Source organism: Eretmochelys imbricata, chromosome 2 (assembly GCF_965152235.1).
Source record: "Eretmochelys imbricata isolate rEreImb1 chromosome 2, rEreImb1.hap1, whole genome shotgun sequence".
Classification (NCBI taxonomy): Eukaryota; Metazoa; Chordata; order Testudines; family Cheloniidae; genus Eretmochelys; species Eretmochelys imbricata.
Window position 1 is genome coordinate 82,174,131 of NC_135573.1, and position 25,806 is coordinate 82,199,936.

General features: G+C 38.2%; 1 protein-coding gene across 5 annotated transcripts in view; it reads right to left on the bottom strand.

Annotated features, from left to right (window-relative positions):
* Nucleotides 1–25,806, bottom strand: part of MIB1 (MIB E3 ubiquitin protein ligase 1) — a 95,109-nt gene that overhangs the window by 53,186 nt on the left and 16,117 nt on the right. For all 5 annotated transcript variants that reach the window (XM_077810377.1, XM_077810376.1, XM_077810381.1 and 2 more), the window contains 8 exons: nt 21,111–21,177; nt 20,063–20,267; nt 17,681–17,864; nt 13,832–13,976; nt 11,303–11,436; nt 10,075–10,182; nt 9,735–9,932; nt 5,996–6,147 (listed from right to left, as the gene is read on the bottom strand). In XM_077810377.1, coding sequence (XP_077666503.1) covers nt 5,996–6,147; nt 9,735–9,932; nt 10,075–10,182; nt 11,303–11,436; nt 13,832–13,976; nt 17,681–17,864; nt 20,063–20,267; nt 21,111–21,177 — 1,193 coding nt within the window. The remainder of the gene's footprint in view (nt 1–5,995; nt 6,148–9,734; nt 9,933–10,074; nt 10,183–11,302; nt 11,437–13,831; nt 13,977–17,680; nt 17,865–20,062; nt 20,268–21,110; nt 21,178–25,806) is intronic.

The window sequence follows — 25,806 nt, forward strand, 5'->3', positions numbered from 1 at the left end:
CAACTATTTTCAATAATGGACTTAACACTTGTATAATGGCAACTTTGAACATGCTTCAACTATTCTGGACAGATTAAATGCACACTGTCAACAGAAAGAAACAAATGTGAACGTATGGTATTCAGTTATACTTCAGGATGTCCCAAAGGCTGTATTTCTAGATAAACATTTAATTGTGGAATTACTTGTGTTTCGCTTTCTGTTCTTATTTAGTAAAAAAAATGGTACCAATGGTAATTTCTATAAGAAAAGAATTAGGCATTCAAATAAATTGATTGTTCAGTCATGTATTGCTTCCTGGTTTTTCTAAAGGTTTCTCCCTCCTGCTTTAAAAACACATACAAAGGGAGGGGGGAGAGGGGGAAATGTACTCTATCATCATATTTATTCTGCTTCACAGATAATCTTTTTCTAACAATATTGTACTAGAGAGGAAATTCCTCAGGGTAGCAACTGTATTTGCATTTTGTACATGTTGAGAATATTATTTACAATTAACAGCTAATAAATTTGTCACTGACCTTGATGCTACACTCTAATTTGCTACCTAATCGCAGGTCTAACCCTGAGAGATTATATTCCCTCCCCACTCACATTTAGAAAAGTCTTCTGTGAAAGCATTTTTGGAACTTATTTCTATACTTTAATACCTTCTTTAAGCGAATGTCTTTTATGTTCAGCTTCCCAAATTGGATCACATGCACTTACTGAATTAAGTGCAAATACCAAGTCAAGATAATTTTCATCCTTTTAGAAAAATTACTAAAATATTAGCACTTCCCCTACACCCAACCTATTGCCCTGGCAACTTAGTCATCCAAATATGTCTGAGAATAACACCCCCTCCCCCGCGAAGTACTCCTGTAATTCTTACGCTAAACATACTTTTGACAAATCCCATTTCTCTATTCCACCACCACCAACCAGTTCAGTACCTCACCCATATATAACATGAATTCACCCAATACAAATACCAAAACAGGTAATAGCAAAAGGATTTCCAACACCATTTTAAAGATACGTATAATCTCCCAAATTGTAATTACTAGTTTATGAACAAATTAGTCTCTGCAGCAAAACATATGCCATACAATACTAAAGAAAAGTATTTGAAAAGTGCATCTAACTGTGAGACATTCAGCTTCTGTTCCCACTTAAAGCTAAACTATACTAAAATTATAACTTTGAATTATTCTTTTGATGAACTGGTAATATGGATGCCCAACAAAGGATGGTAATCTGTACAGCCATTACTTAAGAAGTTCTTTTGTGCAAAAAGACTATTCAATTTAAGATGTTAATTCCACTATTCTTTAAGTTTTATTCCCAAGACAGAATGCAGAATCAAGACGGTTGCGGCTATGGGGACAAGTGCACTCACTCACTCTTCACAGCTACATTCTTTAGCTCAAAATATTTGAAGCAACAGAAGATTTCTGGACAAGTTAAATATAACCATGATTATGGTAATTTGGAAAATATATGATTGACCCATAATAGATACTCAAGTCCTATTTTTGTTTCTATTTGGTTCTTGTAAAAGCTGGTTAATGTAAGAAATGGACATATCTCAAAATTAGAGAAATGTCTTTACAACTTTGATCAATGGGGTTCATTATCTTTAGGGTTAAAAGGCTGAAGCTAATGAGTTTGTAACAATGTGGTCTATTTAGGTGGACTCAAAAATTGTAACAAGGTTCTCTGTTAAATAAAAATGAAATTTCTACACACTTCCTCCATCTATCTTGAACATAATTGATTCTTCTTACTCAGCAATTCCTTTAAGCAAGAAGTATATCTATGGCACATACGAAATAAGGTCTACTGTATTGTATACATTTTACATTCTACTATAAAAGCCAAGAAAATTGTTATTCTACACTGATTGTTCTTTCATACATGTACACACATAGGGGTAAAATATCCTACTTGTTACAATAATTAAAACTCAAGCATTAGGATGCTGATTATTGACCGTAATCAACATATGATCATTAAGACACACTTACTGTATCCGCACAAGCACACTTTCATAGAAGGACAAATGCGGAGAAAAAAATTCTGAATTATCTAAAACTATAAACCAGTTAACTATATACTGCCTTGTTTTAATTTAATATTTTCTACTTAATATCCAAAAATCAATTAAACATTTAGTGATTTTTCAGATTGTTAATTAAAACAAAACATTAGAAAGAAGGCATTGGGAAATAAGCAGTGATCAAATTAAAAACTGAAATGGCAATATATTAAAACTTTGCAATTCAACATAATTCAATGTGCTAGATATAACAGCCTAATAATATCAACAAAGTTGAACCACGTTTACCTCAATGATTTATCTCCAGTGACCAAATTTGCACGAGGTTTTGTGAGAGCTAGGCTAAAGGTAAATCATCTGGCAGTGTATTGCTCTGTTAACTTAATGGTATCTAGAGTCGTAGCATAAAACAGCTTGTTAGTTGATTGGTTTATTTTGGGGGGAGAGGGGTTATCTTTGCTTGAGTTTCGGCCACGATGCTCACTGGCACTCTTGGTGTGCTAGAATGTATGAGCCACAATGTGCATTAGTTCCAGGCCCCAACTTGCAGGTGAATGCCAAAAGAGAGGTGCTAAGGCCATTGCTGGAGACCAACTTTTAAAAAAGGCCGTTAAACCTTTATTCAAACAAACAACATTGCTTTACTGATACATCAACTATCACAAATCTCCGGGGAGGGGAGAGAAGAGACTGAGTCATGACAGAACTCTTCCAGAAACTTCTAAGAGTCCTTAGCTGTCTGACCCCATCTCCATACCATCCTGGAGTCTCCCCATATGAGAGAAAAACACAATAGTTGTGGTTGGGAACAATCTTGGAGTCAAATGTCTATGACAAGTCTTTTAGAACAACTACCTTCAATACTACTGACAAGGTGTTGACACACTTGAAGATTCTAGTAGAGTTTACACAGTTACTCTTAACGAGGTCTGCCTGCTGTTTATTAGTAGGACTAGCAACCTCTCAAAGTGGAATGTAGGGGGGTAGTAGACACCCAGCTGCTTCTGGATGCCCACTTGGCAAGTGTCTAGGGATCTCTTGCCATCATCCATCTAATCTTAATAGTAAGCGTTGCTGTATAATCCAAGCACTTCTGAAGTAAATTAAATCTATCTAAATTTGGCAAGAGGTTTGGGTCCTTTTGTGATGTGGTCTTCACACTTACTCATGAGACCTTGTCACCTTGAGACTGGATTACTGCAGTATTCTCCACACAAGTCTATAGCTTCAAGATATGTGAAAATTACAGATAATCTAGTAAAACACCAAGATCTCACACGACACCACGGGAACTCATGAGGTGCAAAGACGGCACTAGCTTTAAATTTACTTCCAGTTAATGTGCTGGTTTTGACTTATAAAGCCTTAAATAGTTTATGTTCCTTCTATTTAACAAACTGCCACTCTATATATGATACAACACAACAGTTAAGAACGAAGTATCCGAGCTAACAGGTCCCTAGTTTTAACTGGAAGGAGACTAGCAGGAGGGGCAATGAAACGGACAACCAATAGTGGAAGTTTGCGACTGCTGCAGACAAAACTGCACCTGGGACTACACAAACCACTCTGGCAAGAGATGAGGGGCCATGAAAATTTCATAACAAAATGCAAACCTCATGAGATTTTCTCTTAATTTCTTCTCGTATCAGTGTGGAAAATATTCACCCACTCATACATTTTTGTATGAAATAATCAAACTATTTCTTCGATATGTTAAGAAAGAAGGAAAAAAGAAAATGAGATTAAAACGAAAACCACTTAGGAGGTATTCAGTTATATAAATATATATATGAGAGCCATACAAGCACCTCAATTACCTACATAAATCTACCCTTTCCTTTTCAGTCACAATAGTATCTAGGTACCACCGCAGGGTTCAATCAATCACTTATATCTGGAATATGTTCCCACCTCTCAATCACTGTTCTTAAGCTTGTTACTGCAGGAATGCTTCTACAAAATGTGGGTTTGCACCACACTCTGAGAACTGTCATAGTAGAGCTCATTTGGATCTACTGTGGGGTGATGACACACTGGGTTCCATCATGGAAGAGAAGGATTCCAACTCCTAAAATTTCCCCCCTGGGATCAGACAGCTTCAGTGGCCCAATAAGCAGTTAGTCTCAATGAGTAAGAGTGGTCTTGACCCCAAATACAGGGAATCTAATCTTGAGGTGAATAACATATGGACCACAGTCACTAGACAGGGTCCTCAGAGCAAGACCCATTGAATCCTGGCAAGCTGGAGACAGAAGTTGGTATTTTTGGCTACTGCTGCTACCTAGATAACAAGGAGCACTGATTAATCTAGTAAAATAACACGGCTTCAGACTCTGTCTGAAAGGCAAGTGCCTTCAAATGAGTGCAGCTATTGTGTTGTCTAGTGTCTTGATTAGCTCCTTGAAGCGTTTCCTATCTTAGATACTATGGTGATGAGTGCTGTAGAAAAAAATTGAGTGTAATTTTTCCTATTCTTCATAACATCATTTCCACTGGATTAAAGTGTAGTTGCATTCAACACAACTAAAAATGTTACTATGTGCTTCTGTGTTTATTATGTGTGTCTGATTCCATATGGACACTACAAATTACAAGTAAATATTTTCCTAACCGCCAGTCATGAAAATGTAAGAGTTAAAAGTCAGTCGTGGTTCTCTTCCCATGTATTAGCCACAAAAATTAGTAAAGATTCTACAGGTCAAGCAATACCCACAATTACACGTGCAACTCCATTAGCTTTTCTGTTACTAAACAATCCATTACCTTTCAGCTCAAACAAGCAATGAAATAAAAATATTAACACTTCATTTATTCATAAAATGCTGCTTTAGTTGCATGCAAATGACATCACATTTTCCATTATATTTGCACTTAATGCTAATGAAAGTGCTGGACTGAAACTCTGGACAATGTAATTTATCCATAAATAAATCTTCACAAGCAGTGACAGTGAAAGCTTTCCAAACAGCCTAAATCATGCAAAAAAGCCAACTACTAAAATTATATACAAATGAAGATTTTAGAAAAAATGTGTAGTTACTGAACACAACAAAATATGGTTACAAGTCAACAATTAAAGAATGAACTGTTACGCATAGGTCAAAAAAATTATAAACCTATATTACATTATTACTTGAAAAATAGTAACTTAAGATCAAAGACTCAAGACAGGAATGTGATAATCACACAAGGGGACAGAGTTAAGGTTACACATGGAACCACAACCATGGCATTCTCATATCTGAAAGCCTAATATTCCCTCAAAGTACTTTTTATGAAATTTCCTAGGCGAAATATTTTAATTAATTTAATTAATTTTTAATTAAATTAATTTAATTAATTAGGCCAGGACAGCCTTTGATTCACTCTGAGCATACCTTGAACTATTAGAAGCTCATATGAGAACACAATTAACCATGCAAATCACTGTGCTCCTATGGAGCCCTTGCTCACTGCACAATTTCAGAAATACCCACATTCCCAAGTATATTTATCTACCATACATGCAGGCACAACCCAACCAATAAAAATATCTCTATTTCAGTTACTGTGCATGTGCAAAATGCAGTTTTCAAAGCCCCCTAACTCCCAAATTTTCACTGAAATACTCAATGGCTCTTCTTCATAAAGGTTCATTCCATTCAAAATTTCAACTTTCTACCCTCAGGTTAATGGTTGTATACAAAAAAAAGTTTTTTAAAATGATTGGGAGAGCATCTGCTTCCCCTCACCACATAGCCAACCATCTCACTCTTCCTTTTCATCCTCAATAGCTGAACCATTTTAACAAAGTCTCTCTCCAAAATTTCATTTTTGGATAAAAATCTGGCTTGCAACATTTCAGTGTAATAAATCTACTATAAAAGTTACAGCAATACCAGAATGTTTTTCTTATTTTTCCTCCTTTAATCAAACATTATGAACTAAACACTAAAGATAACAAGACTATACCTGGGATTCCCTCTTAGTGCAGCATGATGGAGAGCATTAAATCCATTATTGTTTGTAATAGTAACATCTGCCCCAGCTTCTAACAGTACAGCCAGGATGTCATCACGCTTTTTACTTATCGCATCATGAAGCGGAGTATCTCCTTCAGAATCCTAAAAATAGAAATTATTTTCTTCAGCTTCCACATTTACCTATTTAAAAAGGAAATTTATGGGAAAAGAAGGTCTCACATGTCACTATAGGAACTAATGAGATGCAAATACAAGATAACTTTTAATACCATTTTCCAGCACTTACAATTATAACTTCAGTCCAGGCTGCACACTTATACTGCTTTTTGGTCAAAATAGTTTTTGGTGAAGTTTAATCACAGAACAAGGACAGTCTGAAGTAGAAGTTAATATATATGTATTTATTTATTAATTGTATTACCATAGCATCAGGGACCAGGACACCACACTACTAGACACTACACAAACATAAAACAACAAAATACAGAACAGACTGTCACTACCTCAATGAGCCCACAATCTAAACGTAAGACAGGAAGGGAAGTAGAAGGAAACAATGAGACAATATTAATCAGCATGATAGGTAACTGTCTCAGCATATCAGTGGCCCACTTCACAAGCTTTAAGTAGGTAACATGGCAGAATACAGTTTTAGGGAGGAATTTGGAGGAGGTAGCTTTGCAGCTGTTTATAGGGAGCTCCTGACCCAATAGCAAGGGGCACCACATGAGAAAGCATGGAGGTGTTTTTTTGAAAAATTAACAAGGGGGTGATTGAGGCTGGAATTATTGGCCTAGCAGAGGCGGGAGCTGACATCTCAATAGTGAATGAGAGATGATAGGTAGGAAGAGGGTAGGACATCAAGGGCCTTGAAAATGAAGACATGTTGTTTATGTTTGATACAATAGAGAGGAGGGAGCCAGTGGAGGGATGCAAAGACAGGCAACATCTCAAAGCAACACATTAGGAGAAAGACATTTGCAGCGGCATTCTGAGTAGATATGATTGGGGCAAGAATGCAACATCAACACCAGGGAAAAGAACGCTGCAATGATTGAGACATGAGTTTATCACAGTCAGCTCAAAAGTTTTTAGTGTGTGGATGGGTAGGAAAGGCTGTATCTGAGAGATGTTATGCAGAAAAAAAAATCAAGATTTACACATAGGCTGAATGTGAGGACGTAGAGAAAGGTCTGAATCAAAGAGGACTCCCAGGTTACAGGCCTGAGCAATAGGATGTTTGTGTTGACCACACTGAGTGAAGGAAAGAAGTAGGGAGAAAGGAAATTAAGAGCTCTGTTATAGTCATGTTGAGCTTTAGCTGTCTGCTGAATATCCATGAGGAGATGTCAGAGAGACGCACAGATCTCAGTCTAGACAGACTCAGATCTGGAGTAGAGGTAGATCTGTGTAATCTGCACACAACGAAGAGCTATGCACATTTTTCAAGTATGTAGGCAATTTGTAGTTCAGTATCACCTACAAAGGTCATTAACTGCCATTTTTTCTGCATGCATTTGCTATAAAAAGTGTCATGCATCACAAAAAAGTTAGACATTAAAGCAATTCTTTAAGTTCAAGATTTATAAAAATTCAAATGTCTACTAGCATAAATTTCAAATATATACAGAAGTTTAGTCATGTTTGAGACATAATTGCCATACAAAAATTCAAGCTAAAACCTCCTCTAATAAAAATAATATGAACAAAGCAGATCAATGAAAAACGTGCACCCCTCAGGACAGTTAAACTTGTACAAGGTTGTCTTCTTAATGAAGCAAAAGGACAGATTTCATAGGGCAACATTAAATTTTGTAAATAATTTATGGCTAGTACCAACCAGACAATACATGGTTTAAAGGTGCCAGAAATTTTTCAGCACACACCTGACCAAAGAATTTATATTCACTTTTTAGCTTGCCAGGGTTTTAGTTTTGAAAAGTCCAAATTAAAGAAAAAATATACCATTACTCCAAAAGCGAAACAACTTGTGCATAAATTTGTTCAAAAACCCAACAATTCAAATTAAAAATAAGTGTTCTATAATGTCTGAAGTAGGAAAATGTGTTTAGTTGAGTTCACTGTGCTGCTGCACAGACACATTCTCAGGATTCATGCTTCTGGGTGAAATCTTGCCCCTACTGAAGTCATCAGGAGTTTTGCATTTGACTTCAGATGGGCCAGGATTTCATCACTAGTGCTTATCAATTAGCAGCACACGTCAGCATAGTGTAAAAAGGATCCCTTAGAACTTTTACTGTGGGGATAGCAGACACCAAAATTGAAATATCTGCCAAATTTGGCAGACATCCTGCACTGGCCCACCAAAATGAAATGATATAGTTTACTCATTCCAACTAATCAGATTTCTTGAGCTTATTGTAGGTAGACTAAATTGTTTTCCTTTGTGCAGTGGGTTGGCCTGAGAGTTAAAGAACATGCCAGTTAGCTACAGCCAAGTCCTAACCCCAAATGCCTCCTGCATTCTCATCCATCTCAGTGAAATCAATTGCTTAACTGAATCTGCATTAGATGTCTCTTCAGATGTGCAGAATCTGAAAATGTATTACTGTCACAGGGATTTTCTGATTTTCATTGGCTCTGGCTGGTGTAATTTCATAGATTCATTGAGTTTGTGGCCAGAAGGGATCAGTAAATATAGTCCAGCCTCCTTTATATCACAGGCCATTTGAATTTCACTGAATTGTCCCTATGACTGAGCCAAATAGAACAGGCTGGTTGTTATATCCAACGCTTATAGAAACTGGGGTCTGGATTAAAGTTAGCTACCTGAGACTCTACTTCAGTAAGATGGAAGTAATACTTGTAAATAATACCTCAGCCCTTGTAAGATGGAAGTAGGCAGCCAGGAGGAAATAAACTGAGAAAATAGCAATTGCTACATTATCTGCTTTAAGAAAGTTCTCACCTCTTCTTTCCCAGGTGCACAAATAGGAAAAACGGGTGGAGTTTGAAGCACAAGAATATCCAGATGGCAACAGTAAGTGTGTGTTGTATCATTCATATTTGCCTAAGGCTTTACAACCTTTTCTTTCAGATGTTGACCTCAGCACATTTATCCATCTTTTTTCATCTTTAGCTTTACATGTACAATGCACTGTGCATGCAGCTATGCTGAAGCTTCAGCTCAGACAGAATGTAGCTGCCTGCTTATTTAAAAGTGTGGTTTTATTTCTTCATTTTTGAGGCAGTATTTCTCCCTTTTGCAGCACCGTTTCCAATTAGTTTACAGAGGCAGTTTTTCCTCCTTGTGTAATATCATAGCAGCAGAGGCTCTCAATAACACACATCATGTTTGAATGGAAGTCTGGTGGCAGACATACTGTCTGATGGATTCAACTCTGGACGTTGTTTTCTACCTTTTTCTGACAGTCTAAATCTGATGGCCTTCAGGTCATGCTGCAAAGCCTCTCTTACCAGATTACATATGTGGGGAAAGATAAGGGGTGCTGACTGGATGAAGAGAGTTAATCTGCATGTTAAACAAACATATTTGTACATTGACCCAATCTATATAGGCTTAACATATTAAACACATGCCTAGAGCAAGAGAGGTGCATTTTAAATCTCAATATGAAATACAGAAAAAAATTCAATGCATCAGCCTTAAAAGGAAGATTTATACATCTACATGCAGCTTGCATATACCATACTTGCATAAATCTTACAGTCTGAAGACAAAAAATGAAAGTCAAAATTTGTTTTACCTGGAGACTAGGATGACAGCCAAAGTCCAGCAAGGTCTTTACAACTTGTAAATGACCTTTGTTAACAGCAATATGAAGTGGAGTCTGTCTGCGTTTGTTGCGAGCATTCAAATCTGCACTGCCTCTGTGCAAAACCTCTATCACAGCACCTTCATCTCCAAAAGCTGCATGGTGAACAGCCCTGTCTCCATCTTTGTCCTAAAGTGTAAACATTGATTTAAAACAAATTCCTTTTGTACTACAAAATTATAAAAGGCTTACTTTAAAATGACCAATTAAGGGATCTTTATTGCATTTCCACCATTAGAGAAAAACCAGTCCATATTTTAAATTAAATTACCTCCGCTTCCACATCCACATTCTGTTTCAGAAGTAATTTCAAAATGTCAACATGTCCATTCTGACTGGCTGCTTGCATAGCTGTGTGTCCAGCACACTGCCCATTCACCTGAAAGTATATTAAGAATGAGAAGTTAACTTACCGTGTACATCAATACATACACATGAACATCAGATATTTACTACCAGTAATATCAGCAAATATCCGTGTTATAAAAACTGTTTATTGTGAAACTTTCATTTCACTTGCACTCTGCCTAAATCATCTCCATCAGGGCTAACATACCAAACATCAGAGCAGCTTTCAAATAATGGAAAAAGAAAAGTCAAGACCATATTTGGGGACAGTACAATCTATTAGGCCTTTTCCATCTCCACACTTCTTATTCATTAGCAAGAATGAAGAAATAACATTATTCTGATTTTTACTTATGCCAAAGTTTAATATTAAATTGCTAGCTTGAAGATTTTAGTCAGGCTGCTGCAAAAGTGGACTCTTGAAGAGAATCAGGTTTCTTGGAAGGGAATCAGTTGTATTCTGCAGAATTTATTTTTCCCCTAATTTATGGTAGGGGACTTACAGCCATGCATGTAGACTCCTTTTTATTGCTTGTACAAATCTGAACTAATTTAAAATTCAAATTAACATTTAAGGCCAGTGATGTCCAACCTCTGGACCTCAAAAGCAAATGCATTAAAAAGAAAATATGTATTTGATTGGGAACTGAAACACATTCTAAATCAAGCTGAGCCCTATGATTCTTAAGTGTTTTGACTATAGGAAGGAGGAAGAAGCTTCTTCACTGTCCTGCAAGAACATCAGGAAGAACAAGCTAGCAACTTGATTGGCTCAGCAGTCTAGGGAAGTGCCTGATGAGGATGGTTCTCCCTACCCCACAAAGCCACCCAGGAGATGAGAAATTAAGGACAGCCACCATTTACGACTACTCAATTCTCTACTTCAACCCTACTTAGAGTAGCTTGAAGGCTGCTCTAATTCATGCCAGGTGGCATATGGCACAAAAAAATATGTTCACTGTGGATGGCTGCAACACAGTGGTTTCTAGCCCCTTCCCTACCTCCAGAGGCTATGGAGCAGAGGGACAGGAACCAGCTATGCCAGCTCTCTGTACACGGGGGATTCATCCATGCAAGGGGAATCCCTAGCAGAGGATTTGGGATTTCTTGCATTTCCTGTGCGTTAGAAATCACACACAAAAGACACTCACATCCACATCCGGTCTCTTTAGCAAATCTTCCACTTTAGCTACATCTCCATTAGCAGCAGCTTTAACAAGTTCTTCATTGAGGTCCCCAGATTCTTGTGTTTCGAACAGTTTCTTCAAAAGTTGAGACAATCTCTCTACAGATATCAAACAAAGCATGTAAGATCACAACTCCAAACAGAGAACAACAAATTTGGCTGTTTTTCCTATCTGAAGAGACTTACACAAGTAGCTGTTCAATTTATGACTTAGTATAGCACTTCAGCACTACAAAGCTCTAACTCACTGACATCAGTTTCTCATCAGTTCAGAAACTTCAAATTTACTCAAAGATGATCAGTTTCACTCTACAGTTAGGATTCCTGTCTGAGTGGCTTTGACAACACAAATAGATGGGACTAGGACTTAGAGGAAAAATGTTAATGATTTACAGGCCGGTGTATTGGATTTCTGCTTTTTTAGAGGAAGTTAACTAAAAATACAGACTTTCCTCCAGGGCTTTACGCACAAAGTGACATGCCAGCTGTACAGTTCATCTTACAGCTACTGCAGCCCTACTGGACAGATCCAACAAAGAAAATAACACAACACTACTAGCTGTCACCTTCAGCCCCCAACTAAAACCTCTCCAGCACACCATCAAAGATCTACGACCTATCCTGAAAAATGATCCCTCACTCTCACAGATCTTGGGAGACAGACCAGTCCTCGCTTACAGACAGCCCCCCAACCTGAGGCAAATACTCACCAGCAACCACACACCACGCAACAAAAACACTAACCCAGGAACCTATCCTTGCAACAAAGCCCATTGCCAACTCTGTCCACATATTTATTCAAGTGACACTATCATAGGACCTAATCACATTAGCCATGCCGTCAGGGGCTCGTTCACCTGCACATCTACCACTGTGATATATGCCATCATGTGCCAGCAATGCCTGTCTGCCATGTACACTGGCCAAACCGGACAGTCTCTACGCAAAAGAATAAACAGACACAAATCTGACATCAGGAATCATAACATTCAAAAACCAGTAGGAGAAGACTTCAACCTCTCTGGCCACTCAGTAAAAGACTTAAGGGTGGCAATTTTACAACAGAAAAGCTTCAAAAACAGACTCCAACGAGAAACTGCTGAGCTTGAATTAATATGCAAACTAGATACCAGTAACTTGGGTCTGAATAGAGAGTGGGACTGGCTGGGTCATTACACATATTGAATCTATTTCCCATGTTAACTATCCTCACACCTTCTTGTCAACTGTCTAAATGGGCCATCTTGATTATCACTACAAAAGTTTTTTTGTCCTGATAATAGCTCATCTTAATTTATTAGCCTCTTACAGTTTGTATGGCAACTTCCACCTTCTCTGTGTGTGTGTGTGTGTGTGTGTGTGTGTGTGTGTGTGTGTGTGTGTATATATATATATATCTCCGCTTACTATATGTTCCATTCTATGCATCCAATGAAGTGGGCTGTAACCCCCAAAAGCTTATGCTCTAATAAATCTGTTAAGTCTCTAACGTGCCACAAGTACTCCTGTTCTTTTTGCAGCCCTACTGTATCTCTCGCAGGAAATTTTTATGTATTAGGGGAACTGAACTTAGCATTCATCTATAGGAGACAATGGGAGAAAGTATGAGAACTACCCAGAATGTTTTTGAGGCATCAAAGCCAAATATGGCTAGGAGAGGAGACTGAAGGCATGCCCAAAGCAGAAAGCACAGGTTTAATAATAAAGAAGTTTCTCAGAAGTCCATCTCGAAATAAAGAACAGTACGGAGAAGATAGATTGGGTACTTCTATTCTTCCTGCCTCATAATGAAGGTTAAAATTTTGTCACTGTTATTTTTAGTAAAAGTAATGGACAGGTCATGGACAATAAACAAAAATTCACAGAAGCCCGTGACCTGGCTGTGACTTTTACTTTAAAAAAAAAAGGGGGGCACCCCTAACTGTGAGGGAAGGGGGACTAACAGCTCCAGAACACCCACTGCCCCAGGGCACCAGGCTGAAGATAAAGCAGAAAATGTCATGGAGGTCTCTGAAAGTCACGGAATCCATTTTACATCTTTACCTCACTCCCACCTATCATCTCTTGATTGTAAGCTTTCGGAGCAGACACTATTATATATTTTTGCAGTGCTTAGCACAATAGGACTCCAATCCTGACTCAGGGCCTTTAGGCACTATTTCTTTGTATTCTGATAAACAGTGCTTTAGATTTTTAGCTAATAGAGGTGAAGATTACTTTTTTGAGAAGTGGATTATCCCACATCTGCCTACTACAGGGTTTCTTGTACTTTCCTCTAAAGCAAGATACTGGACTAGATGGACAACAGGTACAATCCAGCATGGAAATTCTTTTGCAATAGGAGTATTCCCCAGCCCTCAGTAGGAACTACTTTCCTGGAGATTATTATTCTTGCTTCATATAGGCACCATACCAATATTTATCATCAATTTTTTTAAGTTTACACAATTTTATTTATCAAAACCACACATTCCTAAATAGTACACAAACTTACCACCAGATGCATTGCTTATAGCTGATCCTGCTGATGCTACCTTTGAGACAGCTGCTGGATTGTATGTCCAAGAGGTTCCACAAACTTCTACCTTTAAGTCACTGTCTGAATAAATCTGCTGGACACGGCCAACTTTACCTAAAGTCTATATTAAGGAAAAGGAAGAGACCAAGTAAAGATATTTAGATGTTAACATATTACAGCATATGGGCAGTTTTATAAAGTAAAAGGGTTTCTGAAACCCCACTTTAACATCAGTAACATCTTCACCTTAATTCTAACAGGCTGAGTTATAGGCTAGACAGATTGTTAAACTGAGTCTACGCTGCCAAGTGGGGCTTTCCACAGAATTATACTAGCTCAATTTACCTAATTCAACTGAAAAAAGTACATTTTTTTCCTAGTCTAGACAAGGCCTAAATGTCACCCCAACTCCAATAATTTGAAGGTTTAACCATTTCCAAGTGTAATTAAAAATACCATAGCAACATATAGGGCCAGCCCACATTTTGGTACCTGAGGCTAGGAGCTCAAATGACGCCCCCATGCCCCCCTCACTTGGGCCAAAACTCTGAAAGGTCTCAATTCTGCCTTCTTCCTGTTCTACTCCCTCTCATGGTACTGCTTTGCTACCTACCCCAATAAAGGAGAACTAACAACTTAAAATGCCTTGTTCAAAAATTTTAAGTAACACTTAACTTTCAAAAGCCTGAACAGCAAATGTAACTTTTCTTGTCTGCATAGTAAACACTGGCATTTTTATCTGTTTGAATAATCAAAGTGGTCCTTCCCGTGCCTTCTTGGTCGCAAAGATTTGAACTGCTTCCTGAAGGTCCACAGTCTGGGCCAGCTCATGCTCTGTTGAGATGGCTGCAAGGCCGACCAGCCTCTTCTGTGTCATTGTGGAGCGTAGATATGTTTTTATTAACTTCAGCTTGAAGAAGCTGCGTTCTCCACTGGCAACGGTTACAGGAAGTGTTAGAAGTATACGAAAAGCAACAAAAGCATTTGGAAAGAGGGTGGTCATCTTATTTGTGAACATATATTCCAGAACAGCCTTTAGAGATGATCCTGCTGAAATCTATCTTGAAAAGGCTTTCAGTTCATCACCTAAATCACTCACATCAATATCGCGCATGTCATCCATCATGTGTCAACACTGTCTAGTGCCCTGCATTGCTGGTGTAGGTCTTCTTCAGGTACAGTGCGGAGTTTGGGAATATCACAACATCCCAAATATACTGCTGTGTTCCTTGAGCCGCATGAAACGTTCCTGAACTGGTGGTATTGCACGATCTAGCACCTGGTTAAAGAATTTAACTTTGAATTGTTGTTTCGGGTCTCTTATGGGATTATCTCACGCCTCATAATCGTCTTCTTCAGTGACTCTTGTATTCTTGAATGGGTGGGAAAATAGCTTCAGTGTGAAGTTCCTCTACCAACTTCTGTGCACTCTTCAGAACATTTTGAAATCCCTCATCTGACCGGTAAGACTGTAGGTATGACTTTGCTTTGTCCAGTTGTTCCATTGCTCCAGATATATCAAGGTCAACACCTTGGAGTCTCTTGCTTACAACATTTATTTCAAATAGTACGTCATGCCACAACACTAAGCCACACAGAAATTTGAAGTTATGTATGTTTCTGGTGATTCCATTTCTCTCTGCCACTGTTCTCCCACAACAGTTCCTGTCATAGCATTAGCCTCCATAATGGCAACTATGGCATCATCTATCTTCCCAATTTGGTGTTTGATAGGCTTTATCGCCTCCACTCAACTTTCCCATTGTGTGGCACTCAGTGGTTTCAGTGTCAGAGAGGATGTTCCCAGATGTTGCTTCAAAATTTGCCATCAATGAGTTGAGGCAGAGAAAAATACACAGATGATTTGAATTACATTAAAAAATTCAGCAGCCTCGCTAGAGGCTGATGCTGCATCACTGACCACCAACTTCAATGAATGAGAACTGCCTGGGACAAAAAAAAAACTTGCAGGTTTAACTCTCAGATCCGTTTCTGCACTCCTCTGTTCTTTCCTCTCATGTTGGCACCATTATCGTAGCCCTGAGCTCTCATGTCAGCTATCGCAATTCCTGTATCTTCCAACTTTTTAAGAAGCACATTTGATGATACTATGAGAGCTGGTATGACAATGTCAATAAATTCTAGAAAATGCTCTCTGACAGTCACCATTGCAGGGACATTTTCACTAGGTTTTGTTGCTGTTACAAAAGGCACCATTCAAGTCATTTGTTCCGTATGGCTGATGTCAGGCGTGCAGTCCAGAATAACAGAGTAATATCTTGCTGACTTCAGATCTGCCACAATCTTCAGTTCGACTTTTGTTGCCAGTAACTGTATGATGTCATTTTGAATTGTTTTTCAAAGGTAGTGGTGTGTCTACATTTCTTGGGTGGTGACTCTTCTTAGATGCTCCTGGAGTACAGCATCAAACCTCAGCCATCAGCTCCACAATTTTAAGGATGTTTGGCACATACAGCTGATCTGAAGTCCCACGCAGTGCTAGGTTTGGGGTAGCAAGCATGTTCACAATGGCAATGAGCCTCTTCAGAACATTTTGCTAGTAAAGAGACTCTGATGCAATCTTCTCTTGATGCTGATCATCTATGGTGGCCTTTAACCTTAGTCTCATTTCAAGCTCTTTCCACCTGTGGAATGCTCTCTGGTGATTGCTACCTTCTCACGGCATGCCAGATTTCTAGCCAGATTTTTCCAGTCCTTTGTTCCTGTAGAACCCAATGTGGCTGGAACATTAGACTGGAAGAGTTTGCAACAAAAACAATATGCAGCATTCTGGGTTTTTGAGTACATAAGCCATGGCCTCTCCACATTGTCACCATTGGGGATTTCACACCAGTAATGTGTTGCATGGAAACTTCTATTTTCATTGTCTTTGGGGAACACAAAGTCCCTCAGGCTACTGCTCAAGTGGGTCCACAGTCCTGGATCATCCAGACTTAAGGAACTAAACTCAGCAACAGCTGTTTCTTGCGCCTCCACCACACTCTTCTCTGATCTACACTTTTCTTCAGGAATGTGCATGGTTACATCCATTTAAGATGGAGATATGGATGCTGCAGTAGCTGCCAGGTGACCTGCACTCTGACTAACTGGAAGATCAGGCATCTCCTCACATCCTCACTGGCGCCAGAAGACTCACCGTGAACATTTGTGTTTATGTATCTCAGGAGAGCTCCTTCCTGCTTAGATAGAAAAGTTTCCTTTACTTTCTTTCTTTTTCTGAATGCTGCCCCAGAGGGGCGTTTTCTTCTTTCACTCATGACTGCTGTTCTGTGCCAGTATAGGGGCTCTCAACATTCAACTGAAGGGGACAAATAAGCAGGCTGGTAACAGGGCCTGAGCAAGGGAAGATATCAGCCTCTTAAGGGCCTAACTGGCTCCTACTACTTCAGTTGACTGCCTTTTCTCCTCAAGTGGGTTTAGGGAAAGAGCAAGAAACAGGAAGCTCCCTGAGAAGCTAGTGTTAATCAGTCCAGGCTCCTGGGGGTACTAGAGACGTACAGAGGAGGAGGAGCCTCTTATCTCTCCCTGCAGCTCCTGCTGCTTTCTGTTATTCCCTCTCACCTTTTCTCCTGCCTGCCTGTTATGTCACTTGTGCCCTCCTTCCTCCAGCACAGCACTCCACCTTCTCTCTGCATCTACAGCAGAGAGAATACATATGCACCAGCAGCAGACAAAATTTTCTACACTCTGGGCCCTAGCGGCACCCCACCCAAACCCAGCCTGGCACCTGAGGCGGCCGCCTCAGTTCACCTCATGGTAAGGCCAGCCCTGCCAACATACCATTGTATGTACACACATACTTACAGGGAGCATTGCTTCAGCCCATTCTCCATGACCTCTCTGAAGAAGCTTGATTCGTTCTAAATCATAACAAACTTGAACGAGGTCACCCACTTGAAACTGTGAGGTACCTCCTTCTGCACCTTGAGCAGCATCTCCACTTCGGACAACATTGGCTTTGGTGAGAACAGCTGGATTAAATGTCCACCTAGAAAATAATATATTTCAAATTAATGATCTTTTCTTTTTTAATATAAAAAGTGGGGGCTATATTTTAAAAGGTTACTTGTTGCCTTAAATTGTGCTTTTGTGCCCAGAAATTTTTGTGATTGGACACTATGGCTTAGCTGCTTTTAATCCCTTCCACTTAGTTTACCAGCTGGTGGTTGCAAGGATAATCTTCTGAGAGGTGCACCTGAAGCAGTCAGAACATTCCCATGGTTGGTTCTTGCAGCCTAAGGGAAAAAGCTGCCAGCCATGAAATGGCAGCTGTGTTGTGACTGTGTTTTGGTTTGTTTGTTTGGGGAGGGGGGTGCGTGGACTTATTACCTAGGGCAGGGATTAGTGGCCTGAGAGTCTGGCATTCCTCTCAAAATACAGGATAACTGATAAGGATGGATTGCTCTGGAAAGAATTGATAGGGAAAGGAGAGGGCTTGGAATCTAAATACAGGGTTTTCTTCTTTCCTCAGAGACGGGGTTGGACAGATAGGAATATGCTATTTCAACCAGATGTACGGCCTGCAGCCCGACATTTGGTTAAACTATTTTGATTTGTACCATGCAATGTATTGGTTTGTGTGCACTTAGTTAATGTTATGCTAGTTTACATTCACTTAAAAAAACAGCACATGACTAAGACAAACATGTGCGTCCAGAGCTATTTTTCTGCAGCTGGTCCATGTGTGTCTAGTACCACAACCCCAGAAAACCAAAAGCAGATTTTGTAATCAAACTGTTGCTTAAAAGGTTACTATGGTAGGAAATGCATTTGTTCTCAATCAAGTGCCTAACACTTTTGAGCACTATACAATTCTCTTTCCATTCACTTTTGTTTCAGAAATATGGAGGTTTCTTATTTTGGAGAAATATAAAGATTATAAATATATACGTTTGTGTAAGAAACCTCTATATTTCAATGAACAAGTTACAGGTTGGCTTTTAATATCATCACACAAAGTATATTGTCTAAAAAATCATGAGACTGGAGGATTTACACCATTTCTCCCTTCAACTAAATGGTTTGCTGAAAGACGGCTGCCTAAAAGTTAAGAAAACTTATTAAAAACAAAACCCAAATAACTAGCTATTGTAACTTAATGTAACTGCACAAACATATTCAGGTTGAGAAAAGTAAGTGATCACTTTCAGCTACGCATGTTTTTCCTTATGCTTTTTACTACATTAACAAACTAGGAAGGCAATGCATGCTCACATAGCAGAAAAGCAATATCCTCTAGAGCTTAGGCATTCATGATCAAACTTACGCCTCACTCTCCTTTGTAAAAGCAGCATCTTCAGAAAGCAAGAACCTGTTCAAACCCAAGAGGCGATAAAATTTGCAGCTTGGATTAACAATTTGGAAGAGAAACAAGGATAGGAAGTACAACACTGAGTAGATGGGCTCTGCTGTGAAATCTCATAACAATAAATTCAAGCATCTCGGAGTATATTTATTCTGCAAGGCTATTTATCTTTACTGTTTTGTTCCAAACATAAAACTAAGTATACTTTTATAGTATAGATCTGTTGAAATTACTGGGAGTCTTAATTTGTTCTCCAGTGGTCACATTTGGCAATACATATTATATATGAAACAAGGGATTGTCTGCCTTCATGCTGGACATAACTATCACATTAGCCTCTACTGTATGGTAGTACACTAGTTCTCAAAAAATGCTCCCTAAGGACACAGCCAAAAGAAATAAACACTACTGAGAGCTATATGCAATCATGTTTTCATGGTTAGTGCATGGAGCTGTGAAATATTCATATTGTGAAATTTTTGGAAGTAACCATTTTAATTACTTAGAGAATTAATAACTTTAATAAATACAATTATCTGACAGACAACATACATTAAAATAAAACTCAAAGGGACATTTTAGAAAAAAAGACCTCATATCAAACATCACGAATATTTAACTGAAGGCAGGTTAAAGGTGAGAAAATTGCAAATAATCTCTTTCCCATCGAAACCTCTCACACATGCTATAAAGATTATCATCATTGGGATGTGGCAGATGGGAACCCCTTATTACACAAGCCAGGAAGAAGACAAACTCTTATTTGGATGGTGGGATGTCGTGAGAACCAAAGAAGGGTAAAAAAAATAATTTTCAAGCCCTGCAACTTGTGAAGTTAAAGGAAGTCTGTCATAGGAAAGGTTTGAGAATATGTAACAAACCTGTTGCCGCTTGGATACTGTACTACTATGTCATGATCTTCATCAATGCCACAAACTGTGCCAGTGGTGGTTAAGGTCTCAAACATGCCATCGGTCCATCCCCCATGACCATGCTGCAAAGACTGTACAATTTCTAAATCAAGGTCAATGTTTACCAGATCACCAATCTGCAGCCCACCAGGATTCCTGTTACCATTTTGCTCACCTGAAATTGAATGAAAAACAAGAACATGAAATATACAAGTCAACTTCGGTAAGTGCAATAAAGGTAACTTCAAGAAGATATCTAACACCTGCCAAGTGCCCAGTTTTAAAGATCTGCTGCTTGGCACATTCCCTTCCCTCTTAAGTCAAGGTTTACATATGTTGTCTACTATATATACTAAGGAACTTCTGCACCAAACCTCACTAGACCTTATCTTTTAACTCACCTACACCTCAAAAACAAAACTACTCAAAAACAAAACTGCAGCTACTTTTGTAATGAAGTACAACCATATACCACCACGCAGCTTAGATACTAGAGTGGTGAGTTCAATGTATAGAACCTATATAGAATAGCTCACAACCTATGTAACAAAATAAGCCAGTACGACTAATTATAGATATTTAGTTAGAAACTTGAATGCTGATGACTTCATGTTTACAAATCTGCAATACTGCATTAAAATGATGTTTAAACCATTCTACAAAACTGTGCAATTATCTTTCGCTATTAAGAGAAACATGTAAAAGCTGAGCAAATGTAAGCCAGAAACATTAACTAGACAGCCAACTTTAACAACTTACCAGCTACATATTTGGTATACTGTTTGACAAACATATCTACAGACAGTTGAAACATATCAGTTAAGATACCGGTTATCATTGCAGCATTTAACCATGGTAATGCACAGAAATGCCACCATTCAAATCTCAATTATTTGGTGCATCCCACTAAGGAACGCTGATTAACTTTGGTTCAGTTCTCAAACTTAAATACTGACTTGGGACACTGAAATGTTTCTGTTTACTTAAAACTATCTATTTCTTTCCTTCTCCAACTCACCTAGCACAGGACAATGGTCCCTGTAGAAAGAGCCTCCTTTGGCATCCTGAACACATTTCAGGTCAGACTAAAGAAAGATATTTAGACAATTTTAGTTTTAACAGAGTGAACTTGCAGGTTGACATAAATCTGTGAAATCAGAACAGAAATACACTGAAATATTAGAGGTTGAAAAGCTCATGCATACAAAAATAAATGCATTACGCCAATTCTGAATGCAAAGAAAATTTCAAATATTTTCCAAAATTGTAACCCATCTATTTCTACTACCTATTCCTTTAAGGTAGGGCTGGGCATTGATAGGATTTGATAAATGTTACCAGTATTATCAAATGCTTTAAATTTAAGGCTCAAATTAACGCTTTTAGGATCTAATAAACTACACTGACCAAGAAACCTCATATTCATAATTGCTATTAGAATTGCACAGAGACGCTTTAAACTGTTTCACATTACCTTTCTTTAAAAAAAAAAAAAAAAAAGGCAATCAATACACGCAGAGGAAGAACACAAAATGAACACTACAGAATTCAGGAATGTCTGAATACCATACTGGACATGATAGCCTTGCCTGTGCAGCATCAGCTTGGGTAAGGATGTGTCAGTGTTGCCATTATAAAGCCTATACATTTTTTGTTTAAGATGTTTATGACATTCATTTTAACTTATGGGCCCTGGAGAATATCAGAAAAAGCAGAATAAAAGGGTATTTTGGTTGCTTTCAGAATTCTGTGTTTAACTAAAATCAGATTTTTTTTCTTTAAAAAGTTCTACTGGCTATTTCTCCAAAAGGGCCTCTTCCATAACATGAAAAAAATTAAATGTGAAGAACAGCTACTGTATAAACCCAATTAAAAGTTCTCATAATTTCCCCTTCATTTAGCTTCTGCATATCCCCTAATCCAAATTGCTGCCATCTGGTGTTACTCTTTATGGAACACAATTCCCATCAGGCAAAGGTCATTCTATGTTTATGGGGATGGGAAGAGAAAACTGATTGGGCAATGCAATTCAGACTATAGTAATGGGAGAAAGACAACAAAAGAACAGGTGGTGGAAGATATATAAGCTAAACGTGCTTTCATAAAGGCTGTATCTCATTCTCCCGCTTCCCCAGGCCTCTTGCAGTGAGACTATTCTCTAGCAAGAGAGATGAACTGAAATCCATTCATGCCTCTCCTGATCCTTAAGTTAGTGACAAATATAATGCTTACATCCCTTTAAACACACAATACCACCTCCTAGCCACTACTATCTCTAGGCGCTAGAAACAGTATGATTTGAATCCTTCTCTCGAATAAATTCCTAAAGCTATATGCCACTATTTAATAATGATACTATATATACATCCATGAGAACAGATGCCAGTATAAGCATATATTCATTTTTAAAACTGCACCAAATTTTGTACTCCTACAGCTCCTCTGATACAATGGTCAGTACAGAATATCTGTACTACAGAGTCCACAAAAAGATTTGATTTCAAGATTTCATGCACTTTACTAGGATTTTATATGGTAAATATATACATATAATAGTCTGTTTTATACACTTGCGTTCACTGCACACTACAGTGCGTAACTTGGTCAGTATTTTAGAGAATCTGGTATTGTACTTGCAGAAGCAAGCCAGCTTTCCAATATGTATGGCTTATTCTTGGATAGATAACCTTTAATATATATGTATTCTAAGTAAGCAAAATTTCAGATTGTATCAGACTACAGCAATTCTCTCAATGTTCTGTCAACATAACAAGGAATATTCAAGTCCAAACCAATAGAACGATCATCTTCCCACTTCTTTATATTATGCTTAACCAATGCTGTTCAAAATTCCACTCCTCCTTTCGCTCAAGGATTTTTCCTGATTACCAGGATAATAAAAATATTGATACTTCGTGCACCAAAGGACAGGTAGTAGATTTTTTTTTCTTGAAGTAGTAACTAACAATTTTCTACCACTGATTTAAAGGGCAGCCTATTAAAACTAATTCTATTTTTAACTTAATCCTAAAAGACACAGAACTTGAATGAAGCAGTAACAATGGTCAACCCACCAGTACCTCACTATAGTTGTTCATGCCATGGAATCATGCCAAAACTTAGTACTGACACTAAACTTTAGAAAGATGGCTATTTAAAAACAAGGAATGAGGCTGATCACCCCATGTCAAAAATGACAACAGAAACAAGCGTTCAGAGATAACTGTCAAAAATAATTAGAATCAATAAGTGTCTGCTGTATCAGGAAAGACTGAAAATATTGGGACTGTTTAGAGAAAAGATGGAGGTACACCAAGTAATGAATGATATGGAGAAGGTGTATCAGACACTCCAAGCTACCCTCTTCTCTCTCTACAAGAACAAGGAGCTTTTCAATGAAACTGAAAGACAGCGAATTTAAAACAGGTAAAAGGAAATATATTTACCAGAATGCACAATTAATATATAAAATTCATTGCCACTTGATGTTGAAGCCAAGAGTTTAGCAGGTTTCAAAAAAAGGATTTATATGGCAAAAGAAGCCAAGAACATTAAATAGGATTAAAAACCCATATGCTTCAGGCAGTATGCTAACCGCAACGGTTAAGATGAAAACACCCCTATGAAAAGTTTCCATAATTGTCCACTGCATGGTTTCTTGCAACTCCCTCTTAAACGATCAGGTTTGATCAGTGCCAGGGACAAGTTACTGGAGTGGACAGGCCACTGGTCTGATCCATGAAGCGGTTTCCTCTACTATAGTGTACTACCCTAATTCTGTGCATGAAATTCTCCAGCAATGTCCTAGATGTAATGACAGATTTCTCTTATTCAAAAAATTAACTGTGTCAAAAAGCTTTGTTTTTAATCCTCTTAGAGAATTCTGATGTACTACTTTAAGGTAACCCACAATGTGTCTGGATGAACAGGCCTCAAGTGGCAGTCAGGAAGAGAAAAAGTACAAAATAATGCCCAAAGGAAAACAAGGGCAATGGATCCTTTCAGTTTCCTTCACCCTCTCAGAACTGTAACTATTCAAATCTTGCTGGCAAATACCCCACACAGAGATAACTTACAGAGAACTCTGACATTAATGGATGTTAAACCTAAGTTATTTCTTCCAAAAACTCTCCACAGTTGAGGGGAAGGCCCTTCGTAATGAAAAGAAAGACAAGGGGGAGGCTAGAACGAACACTGAAGAAATGCAAACAATCTTTAAAGTTGTTTACCAAAGGAAATTTGTTAGCTGAGTGAATAAGTGAATTCCCAAGGCATAAGATCTATTTTAGAAATGTGTAGGTTTAAAGCACCCCATAGCGGTAACATGTTTGTAACATGTTACAGGCTCTAACTTGCTTTTGGATCCAAACAAAATGTTTAAAATCTTTTAGCAACCATGGTCAGTTAACCACATTTCACCTCTGCCAGTGAGCTAAGATGGCAGATGGCTGTGTTCCTTTAACCAGCACCATATTGTTTGAGTGCAGGGCTTCTTCCCCCCAGTTGCATGCAGCAGAGTCCACCACACTGTGCTGCACCCAGTGCTGTTGATGCTTTTCTGAACACATCCTTTTAGCAGTCGATCACTTCCCTAGGCACCATCGGATAACTGCCCTAATTATCCCAAAATTAACATATAAATATGCAAAAAGAACAGGAGGACTAGCGGCACCTTAGAGACTAACCAATTTATTTGAGCATAAACTTTCGTGAGCTACAGAATTCAGAATGCATCCGATGAAGTGAGCTGTAGCTCATGAAAGCTGATGCTCAAATAAATTGGTTAGTCTCTAAGGTGCCACAAGTACTCCTTTTCTTTTTGCGAATACAGACTAACACGGCTGCTATTCTGAAACCTATCATATAAATATGGTGTAGCTGGTAGGTGTGGATACACAAAGATGGCTGTGATGGCAGCACTAAACCATATTTCTTGGTATCTTAAGTGATCATGTCCACTTTCTGGTCACAAAATTATAATTAAAACTTGTAACGTGGACAGTGCCCGTTTGCTGCAGACAATGTTGAAGCCTCAGTTCTGTTTCCATCCACAATTATGTCTGATAAACACAAACACTTTGAAACAAATAGTAAGTTACTGAAGAAACTGATTTACAGCAAGTTTTAAATGTAGTGTCAAAAATAAACTGTCAATATGGAAAATTAAAGCACATTTGATATAAAAATGCCAATGCACAGGTTTTTTTTAATCGAAGCTTCTTTGTAAAAATGGGTTACTATTCTTTATTAAATGGCTGATCAAACATCTCTGGTTTGTATAAGATAGTATCTATCAAAGAGGCTTCCACGTACTAAACCATTCTATTTATGGTTGGGTTATCAAGAGCTCTAATATCCATTTAGCCGATATTCTACGAATATTGATAATTCCCCCAATTATAAATATTCCCCTTTGAGATTATGAACCTGTTCAGTCAAGTAAGAGGTATAATCAGATTAAAATCAGATGGAGAAGTAACAAAGTGCTATATTTTGATTTTCTCCTAAATTAAACTAGACTTTATCCTGTAAGTGCTGATATGGTGCAAAATTTACTATTTTTACAAAAGCTGCTTTGTCATCCTGTTAAATGTAATTCTTGTTGCAGGAATAGGATAGAAGGACATTCTAATGTAAGTTAGTATATCTCCTCTCTGCAATATATAACCAAGAAAAAAAAATTAACAGAAATGATGCAATGATAATGCTCATTA